Below are 10,797 nucleotides of genomic sequence, written 5' to 3'. Positions count from 1 at the left end.
TGACTACAGTAGTAATGGTAGTGACTGGTTATAGTTATAGTAGTGGTAGTGTCTACAGTAGTAGTGGTAGTGACTGGTTATAGTAGTGGTAGTGACTGGTTATAGTAGTGGTAGTGACTGGTTATAGTAATGGTAGTGACTGGTTATAGTTCTGGTAGTGACTGGTTATAGTAGTGGTAGTGACTGGTTATAGTAGTGGTAGTGACTGGTTATAGTAATGGTAGTGACTGGTTATAGTACTGGTAGTGACTGGTTATAGTACTGGTAGTGACTGGTTATAGTAGTGGTAGTGACTACAGTAGTAGTAGTAGTGACTGGTTATAGTAGTGGTAGTGACTGGTTATAGTTATAGTAGTGGTAGTGTCTACAGTAGTAGTGGTAGTGACTGGTTAAAGTAGTGGTAGTGACTGGTTATAGTAGTGGTAGTGTCTACAGTAGTAGTGGTAGTGACTGGTTATAGTTATAGTAGTGGTAGTGTCTACAGTAGTAGTGGTAGTGACTGGTTATAGTAGTGGTAGTGACTGGTTATAGTTATAGTAGTGGTAGTGTCTACAGTAGTAGTGGTAGTGACTGGTTATAGTTATAGTAGTGGTAGTGTCTACAGTAGTAGTGGTAGTGACTGGTTATAGTAGTGGTAGTGACTGGTTATAGTAGTGGTAGTGACTGGTTATAGTAGTGGTAGTGACTGGTTATAGTTAAAGTAGTGGTAGTGTCTACAGTAGTAATGGTAGTGACTGGTTATAGTAGTGGTAGTGACTGGTTATAGTAGTGGTAGTTCCTTCACCATGTACAGTAGACTTTTACCTGACCAGGTCGTTAGAGTAGGAAAAACTCCAGAATCCAGAAAAGATGTACGATTTTTGAACCTGTGGTGCCACCTTCTTTAAAGAGCAGGGTTTCGTTTCATCCCAGCACTAATCATGTCATCTGACAGAGAGGGACGGGCTTCAGATCAGTTGAAGGAATTCTGCTGGCACGCCCCCCTCGGCTGTACTCCACTGGACGCGCTGTGCTTTAAATAGCAGGTGTTTAAAAACGGTTCATGCTCAGCCTGTCACTACTGTAGGTCTGCCTGCTCCGTCCCTCTCTCTTTAACTCCGTCAAAAAACACACGCGATGTCAGCCGCCAGCACCGAGACGAGCGCCCAGTTGCCCGCGGCCGCCAGCCGTGTGTTCTTCCAGCCGCCGGCCGGGGTTGGGTGCGCTGGTTCCGGACCCATGCCGCGGGATGACCCGGTCCAGAGGAAGCAGGGAAAAGTGACGGTGAAATACGACAGGAAGGAGCTGCGGAAGAGACTGATACTGGAGGAGTGGATCATTGAACAACTAAGCGATTTGTACGACTGTGAGGTGAGGAGAGGAGGTTTTATGGGCGCTTTGGGTCGGTTATTCTTGGAGGATTCGGGATGAATCATTAATTTCCAAGATAATCAGTGTTTAAAATGTTGTCTTTAGAGTTTGGAGTGTGTTTTTTGTATGTTTGCACTGGTGGTGCGTAAAGCCCGGGGAAGGGAACATGGAGGTGGTTTGGTTACCTGTGTAAATCCGCGGGTCACGCCGGTCTATTGTCCCCTCTCTCCCCGGCTGCATTGTCTCCCCCCTGGACAGGTAGCTTCCAAGAGAGGGTCGCACAGAACAGATGAACCACTCGGTAGAAACTGGTTGAATCAACGTTTCCACGTTATTTCAACCAAATAAAAAAAGCCATCAATGTTAGGGCATTTCGTGATTTTTTTCCCCCACCGAACTTGTAACCTAAATGCAATGACATTGTGACATTTGTTGAGTTCACGTTGAATTAACGTTAGTTGACAACTCAACCAAATGTAGACGTTGAACTGAAGTCTGTGCCCAGTGGGGAAAAGACTGCTTTGAGGTCGTAAAACACACCACACAGCTGCGCTTTAAGCGTCAGACTCTTTTTTTGTAGCCGAGTCCCATCTCCTGTAACTGCTGAGAACGCCTTTACAGTCGGCTACAGAGGGCTGATTTGTCAATAGGCCTACAGACAGACAAATATTGTCTGACACTGGGCTACACAAAAAATTTATTCCGGTAAAGGCATTAAATAATTGGCGCCCTTTACCAGAATACACAATCTGTTTCATTAATTCATAATGTCGACCCGAATAGCTTGTGTTTTATATTGATTCAATATAATGCTTAAAGGAAGGGGAAACTGCTGGTCTAGATAATGATTGGTTGTCTGGTATGTGAGTCCATTCATGTTACCATCTGCCTGTGATGTGTCGAGTCGGGAATATTCTTAACCCTTTTGATCACAGGCAGGTGTCTGTGTCTTTCCCTGAGAGATGGTATTGACCGAGACATTGGAATGCGGTCTCACAGTGATGGTCGCTACATTCTTTAACATCTGAAGAGCTGAGAGAATCTCCACAGTGCTGTGTTCTCCATATCATGCAGGATGCTGCTAGAGAGGAGAGGATAGCAGGGCAGTGGATTAACCAATGACATGAGGAGAGGGCAGTGGATTAACCAATGACATGAGGAGGAGAGGGCAGTGGATTAACCAATGACATGAGGAGGAGAGGGCAGTGGATTAACCAATGACATGAGGAGGAGAGGGCAGTGGATTAACCAATGACATGAGGAGGAGAGGGCAGTGGATTAACCAATGACATGAGGAGGAGAGGGCAGTGGGTTAACCAATGACATGAGGAGGAGAGGACAGTTTGTTAACCAATGACATGGGGAAAGCAGGGCAGTGCTGTTAACCAATGACATGAGGAGGAGAGGGTTAACCAATGACATGAGGAAAGCAGGGCAGTGCTGTGCTCCAGAGGTACAGACCCTGTGCAGACTGATAAGAACTGTATTAGCTGTATCCACTAGCGGTTCTGGCCTCTCTAACAGTACAACTGGCCCCTCTAACAGTATAACTGGCCCCTCTAACAGTACAACTGGCCCCTCTAACAGTACAACTGGCCCCTCTAACAGTACAACTGGCCCTCTGACAGTACAACTGGCCCCTCTAACAGTACAACTGGCCCCTCTAACAGTACAACTGGCCCTCTAACAGTACAGCTGGCCCCTCTAACAGTACAACTGGCCCCTCTAACAGTACAACTGGCCCCTCTAACAGTACAACTGGCCCCTCTAACAGTACAACTGGCCCCTCTAACAGTACAACTGGCCCCTCTAACAGTACAACTGGCCCCTCTAACAGTACAACTGGCCCCTCTAACAGTACAACTGGCCCCTCTAACAGTACAACTGGCCCCTCTAACAGTACAACTGGCCCCTCTAACAGTACAACTGGCCCCTCTAACAGTACAACTGGCCCCTCTAACAGTACAACTGGCCCCTCTAACAGTACAACTGGCCCCTCTAACAGTACAACTGGCCCCTCTAACAGTACAACTGGCCCCTCTAACAGTACAACTGGCCCCTCTGACAGTACAACCGGCCCCTCTGACAGTACAACCGGCCCCTCTGACAGTACAACCGGCCCCTCTAACAGTACAACCGGCCCCTCTAACAGTACAACTGGCCCCTCTAACAGTGTAACTGGCCCCTCTAACAGTACAACTGGCCCCTCTAACAGTACAACTGGCCCCTCTAACAGTGTAACTGGCCCCTCTAACAGTACAACTGGCCCCTCTAACAGTACAACTGGCCCCTCTAACAGTACAACTGGCCTCTCTGACAGTACAACTGGCCCCTCTGACAGTACAACTGGCCCTTCTAACAGTACAACTGGCCCCTCTAACAGTACAACTGGCCCCTCTAACAGTACAACTGGCCCCTCTGACAGTACAACTGGCCCCTCTAACAGTACAACTGGCCCCTCTAACAGCACAACTGGCCCCTCTAACAGTACAACTGGCCCCTCTAACAGTACAACTGGCCCCTCTAACAACTGGCCCCTCTAACAGTACAACTGGCCCCTCTGACAGTACAACTGGCCCCTCTGACAGTACAACTGGCCCCTCTAACAGTACAACTGGCCCCTCTAACAGCACAACTGGCCCCTCTAACAGTACAACTGGCCCCTCTAACAGTACAACTGGCCCCTCTAACAACTGGCCCCTCTAACAGTACAATTGGCCCCTCTAACAGTACAGCCGACCCCTCTAACAGTACAGCCGGCCCCTCTAACAGTACAACTGTGCCCTCTAACAGTACAACTGGCCCCTCTAACAGTACAACTGGCCCCAGCTTGGCCCCCCCAGTTGAAATGGTCTATAACCACCACGGGCTAAATCCCAAAGCATTGGTCTCTCGCTCATCCATGGCAACAATGTGACGAACATGTTCTCTATTGAAACATCCCCCTGATACCTGCATGATGAAGACTGAACACTTCTGAAATGACAGTTCTAATGGTCTGTAGCCATGCCAGTTCCTCCTGGCCTTAGCTGGTTAGCCCTGGTCTGTAGCCATGCCAGTTCCTCCTGGCCTTAGCTGGTTAGCCCTGGTCTGTAGCCATGCCAGTTCCTCCTGGCCTTAGCTGGTTAGCCCTGGTCTGTAGCCATGCCAGTTCCTCCTGGCCTTAGCTGGTTAGCCCTGGTCTGTAGCCATGCCAGTTCCTCCTGGCCTTAGCTGGTTAGCCCTGGTCTGTAGCCATGCCAGTTCATCCTGGCCTTAGCTGGTTAGCCCTGGTCTGTAGCCATGCCAGTTCATCCTGGCCTTAGCTGGTTAGCCCTGGTCTGTAGGTATGCCAGTTCATCCTGGCCTTAGCTGGTTAGCCCTGGTCTGTAGCCATGCCAGTTCCTCCTGGCCTTAGCTGGTTAGCCCTGGTCTTCAGTTGCAGCCTACATTGGCCTACGTCGTTCTGTACTGCAACTGTTAAAGAGGGACTACCCTAAACAGCAACTTTTCCTTTTAAAACGGCCAATGTGGCATCGATATGAGCGAGACATTTATTCTAGTGTCTAAATGGACTAAAGTCTCAGTTTCGTCCCAAAACTGAGATTTTCAAGATGATGGGAAGAAATTGAATGTCATGGAATGAAAGGTACTGTAACAGTTTTCCGTGGGTTGGGTTTATTTAAATCCCGCCCACAGCTGGCAGCACCCAAATAATCATCAGTTCAGAGCGCAACTGCACACGACCTGACCGTATTACCCATAGTCCATTTGGTTTGACATTTGATTTCCCTGTGGGACTAGTTGGGGACCATCAGTAAATTACAACAATGTACAGGGAACAATATTTTAAAATGTCAGTAGCTCCAACTGTCAGTGACCTACAACCTCAAAACAACTATAAATTGTAGAAAGTCATATACATATATTAAAAGCATTTAATGAGACGACTTAAAGATGTGCAACATGAAAATATTGTCTCATTTACTTTTTATAAAACATTGACGGTCCCTAACTATCCCCAGAGATAGGCTACCGTTAGCCAAAGGTCGCACACCTGCCAGCTGAAGCTAATTGGCGATAGAAGTTAGCTAATACTAGTTAGCCTAGGAGACTTCAATATACAACACCTGGTTAGACTGTCTTTCAGGTTATCTAGAAGGGTGAGTGACTGTTCTCTTTGAAAAATGTTGCTTGCGCATGTTTTTCTGAATCGGCAGCGCTTTGCTGTCCATCTCTGTATCGGTTTGATATGAAAACCTGATACTAGTGAACAGAACAGAGCAGTGTGTGTTTAATAGAGTAGAGACGGGGTCACTTAACATTCAGGGAAATGTATTTCTGTTTCCTGTAACTCAGCCACAGGTAGGGTGATAGGCAGACCAGGGTGTGTGTGCATGTGTTGGTGTGCAAGACAGTTAATTAAACCCAATCGCAATGTTAACCACCTTATTCGTCTGTCGTCATGGGAATTAAGAATATCGTAACCCGTTTCTATGATAATGAAAATAATCTGAATTTCTCATTCTATGGTACGTTATCCAAAGCAGAAAACTATCGTAGGACTCTCTAGTGTACTAACAGAGGCAAGAAGACTATAATGGCCTAACAAACAGAAATGAACAGTGCTATTTGTCAAATATAATCCTCTTGTTGCCCTCGCTCTGTCCACCTTCCCATTCCTATCTCTTCTCCTCCCTCTATCTTTGTAAGACACTAGCTTCTTCATCTTATGCCCACCACCCTCTCCTCTCCTCTCCTCTCCTCTCCTCTCCTCTCCTCTCCTCTCCTCTCCTCTCCTCTCCTCTCCTCTCCTCTCCTCTCCTCTCCTCTCTTCTCTTCTCCCCCTCTCTTCCTCTCTTTTCCTCTCTTCCTCTCTGTATATTGTCTCTAGTATTAGTATTACATAATCAGTGATTAATTCCTCTCCTGTCTCTTGTGGGACTCTGATTTTTTCAGGACACACAGAGGGGAAGAGAGAGAGAGAACAATCTCCCCAACATTACTCCTCTCTAGCTCAGTGTTGTGTCTGTCTGTGTGGAGCTCAGACCCTGTTCTAGATGGTCTGTGTGTTCAGTACCCTACTCTCTGTGTTGAGCTGTGTGTTCAGTACCCTACTCTCTGTGTTGAGCTGTGTGTTCAGTAGCCTACTCTCTGTGTTGAGCTGTGTGTTCAGTACCCTACTCTCTGTGTTGAGCTGTGTGTGTGTTCAGTAGCCTGCTCTCTGTGTTGAGCTGTGTGTGTGTTCAGTACCCTACTCTCTGTGTTGAGCTGTGTGTGTGTTCAGTAGCCTACTCTCTGTGTTGAGCTGTGTGTGTGTTCAGTAGTCTGCTCTCTGTGTTGAGCTGTGTGTGTGTTCAGTACTGAGGTTAAGGTTAGGAGTCCAGCCTACTTCTAGAAAAGAGTCTGTATGGCTGAGAAGACAGGTTGTGGTGATGGATCAATATGGCTGAGAAGACAGGTTGTATGGTGATGGATCAATATGGCTGAGAAGACAGGTTGTGTGGTGATGGATCAATATGGCTGAGAAGACAGGTTGTGTGGTGATGGATCAATATGGCTGAGAAGACAGGTTGTATGGTGATGGATCAATATGGCTGATCAATATGGCTGAGAAGACAGGTTGTGTGGTGATGGATCAATATGGCTGAGAAGACAGGTTGTGTGGTGATGGATCAATATGGCTGAGAAGACAGGTTGTATGGTGATGGATCAATATGGCTGAGAAGACAGGTTGTGTGGTGATAGATCAATATGGCTGAGAAGACAGGTTGTGTGGTGATAGATCAATATGGCTGAGAAGACAGGTTGTATGGTGATGGATCAATATGGCTGAGAAGACAGGTTGTGTGGTGATAGATCAATATGGCTGAGAAGACAGGTTGTATGGTGATGGATCAATATGGCTGAGAAGACAGGTTGTGTGGTGATGGATCAATATGGCTGAGAAGACAGGTTGTATGGTGATGGATCAATATGGCTGAGAAGACAGGTTGTATGGTGATGGATCAATATGGCTGAGAAGACAGGTTGTGTGGTGATGGATCAATATGGCTGAGAAGACAGGTTGTATGGTGATGGATCAATATGGCTGAGAAGACAGGTTGTATGGTGATGGATCAATATGGCTGAGAAGACAGGTTGTATGGTGATGGATCAATATGGCTGATCAATATGGCTGAGAAGACAGGTTGTGTGGTGATGGATCTGACTGAGAGAGTCAGTCGATTGATGGTGTTAGTGCTGCTCAAGCCTTTTCTCTCTGCGTGACGCACGCACGCACGCACGCACGCACGCACGCACGCACGCACGCACGCACGCACGCACGCACGCACGCACGCACGCCAGTGGCCTACAGGCATCCTACATCATCATGGTTCATAACAACACATAGCCGTCTGTCTATTATATTACTACAATAGTATGGTACTACTTTAGTATTATGGCCCTACATTAGTATTATGGTACTACATTAGTATTATGGTACTACATTAGTATTATGGTACTACATTAGTATTATGGTACTACATTCGTATTATGGTACTACATTCGTATTATGGTACTACATTCGTATTATGGTACTACATTCGTATTATGGTACTACATTAGTATTATAGTACTACATTAGTATTGTGGTACTACATTAGTATTATGGCCCTACATTAGTATTATGGTCCTACATTAGTATTATGGTACTACATTAGTATTATGGTACTACATTAGTATTGTGGTACTACATTAGTAGTATGGTACTACATTAGTATTATGGTCCTACATTAGTGTTATGGTACTACATTAGTATTATGGTACTACATTAGTATTATGGTACTACATTAGTATTATGGTACTACATTTGTATTATGGTACTACATTAGTATTATGGTACTACATTAGTATTATGGTACTACATTAGTATTATGGCCCTACATTAGTGTTATGGCCCTACATTAGTGTTATGGTACTACATTCGTATTATGGTACTACATTCGTATTATGGTACTACATTAGTATTATGGTACTACATTAGTATTATGGTACTACATTAGTATTATGGTACTACATTCGTATTATGGTACTACATTAGTATTGTGGTACTACATTAGTATTATGGCCCTACATTAGTATTATGGCCCTACATTAGTATTATGGCCCTACATTAGTATTATGGTACTACATTAGTAGAGGAGAGGAGAGGAGAGGAGAGGAGAGGAGAGGAGAGGAGAGGAGAGGAGAGGAGAGGAGAGGAGAGGAGAGGGCGACTGGGGGATTCTTGATTCTGAGCTGGTCATTTTGCTCCTTGGCGTCAACAGTCAGAGGAGAATTGGAGCAGCTGTACTCTGAACTCTCTCCCTCTCATTGAAATTCAAATGTTTTTTTTATTTTTATTGAATAAATAGTAGGCTACACATGGACAATGAACATGCTATTATTATTACTACTAAAATGAATGTTGCACCACTTTTTAACATTATTATTAAATAAATGAATGTTGCACCACTTTTTAACATTATTATTAAATAAATGAATGTTGCACCACTTTTTAACATTATTATTAAATAAATGAATGTTGCACCACTTTTTAACATTATTATTAAATAAATGAATGTTGCACCACTTTTTAACATTATTATTAAATAAATGAATGTTGCACCACTTTTTACCCCAAATATCACCAGAGGTTGATGTTTATTAGCACGAGTCCTGGAGGCAGAACTGAGCGATGTCCCCTTGGATAGGCCAGCTGCAAAGTCAAAACTGTCTCTATTGTAAAAAAATAACAAAATAATCATGAAATAGTTTTTGGCACTGCATATAGTCATTGGTATATTAATGCCATTAGGTTTTTGTCATCAACATCACCATTATCCAAATCACAAGCTAGAACGAGCACATTTTTCATTTCACTGGTAGAATCGGGAAGTTTCGATGACAGTTCCCTTCAGAACGGAAGATTCTCATTTAGAGGTAACGTAACGTTAGCTAGCTTGCTAGCCTAGCTGGACTAAGTAAGTTAGCTAGCTTGCTAACTTAGCTGGACTAAGTAAGTTAGCTAGCTATGTTGCAGTCCTGTATTGAACTCGTAAAGCTAAATCATGTACAGAGCATTCAGAAAGTATAGAGATCACTCTACTTTTTCCACATTATGTTGCGTTACAGCCTTATTCTGAAATGGATTAAATAAAATAAAAATCCTCATCAATCTACACACAATACCCCATAATGACAAAGTGAAAGATTTTTAGAAATTTTTGCAAATGTATTCAAAATATAACAACAGAAATCCCAAATGGATTCCCCCACAAATGTATCCTCGACAATCTCAAAATGTTATCAAAGAAAATAAAATAAAAAATAAACAAATACAACTTATTTACATAAGTATTCAGACCCTTTGCTATGAGACTCAAAATTGAGCTCAGGTGCATCCTGTTTCCATTGATCATCCTTGAGATATTTCTACAACTTGATTGGAGTCCACCTGTGGTAAATTCGATTGATTGGACATGATTTGGAAAGGCACACACCTGTCTATATAAGGTCCCACAGTTGACAGGTCAAAGGAATTGTCTGTAGAGCTCCGAGACAGGATTGTGTCGAGGCACAGATCTGGGAAAGGGTACCAAAAAATTGCGACAGCATTGAAGGTCCCCAAGAACATAGTGGCCTCCATCATTCTTAAATGGAAGAAGTTTGGAACCACCAAGACTCTTCCTAGAGATGGCCGCCAGGTCAAACTGAGCAATCAGGGGAGAAGGGCCTTGGTCAGGAAGGTGACCAAGAACCCAATAGTCACTTTGACAGAGCTCTAGAGTTCCTCTGTGGAGATGGGAGAACCTTCCAGAAGGACAACCATCTCTGCAGCACTCCACCAATCAGGTATTTATGGTAGAGTGACCAGGCGGAAGCCACGCCTCAGTAAAAGGCACATGACAGCCTGCTTGGAGTTTGCCAAAAGGCACCTAAAGGACTCTCAGACCATGAGAAACATGATTCTCTGGTTTGATGAAACCAAGATTGAACACTTTGGCCTGAATGCCAAACGTCACGTTTTGAGGAAACCTTGCACCATCCGTACGGTAAAGCATGGTGGTGGCAGCATCATGCTGTGGGGATGTTTTTCAGCGGTAGGTACTGGGAGACTAGTTAGGATCGAGGGAAAGATGAACGGAGCAAAGTACAAAGAGATCCTTGATGAAAACCTGGTTCGCTGGAGTCCCAGAGCTTTAGAAATGGCTTTGTAACTCTTTCCAGACTGGTAGATGTCAATTACTTTGTTTCTCATCTGTTCCTGAATTTCTTTGGATCGCGGCGTGATGTCTTGCTTTTTGAGATCTTTTGTCCTACTTCACTTTGTCAGACAGGTTCTATTTAAGTGATTTCTTGATTCAACAGGTCTGGCAGTAATCAGGCCTGGGTGTGGCTAGTGAAATTGAACTCAGTTTTCCAAAAAAATGTAAATTCATGATG

General features: G+C 44.4%; 1 protein-coding gene across 1 annotated transcript in view; it reads left to right on the top strand.

The window, feature by feature from the left end:
• The first annotated feature begins 980 nt into the window (after positions 1-980).
• Positions 981-10,797, top strand: part of LOC139555807 (protein phosphatase 1 regulatory subunit 14C-like) — a 43,346-nt gene continuing 33,529 nt past the window's right edge. Inside the window, exon 1 of the mRNA XM_071369206.1 lies at positions 981-1,350. Coding sequence (XP_071225307.1) covers positions 1,117-1,350 — 234 coding nt within the window. The 5' untranslated portion in view covers positions 981-1,116. The remainder of the gene's footprint in view (positions 1,351-10,797) is intronic.

This window comes from Salvelinus alpinus, chromosome 27 (genome assembly GCF_045679555.1).
Source record: "Salvelinus alpinus chromosome 27, SLU_Salpinus.1, whole genome shotgun sequence".
Taxonomy (NCBI): Eukaryota; Metazoa; Chordata; class Actinopteri; order Salmoniformes; family Salmonidae; genus Salvelinus; species Salvelinus alpinus.
This window is presented reverse-complemented; position numbering and strand designations above follow the sequence as displayed.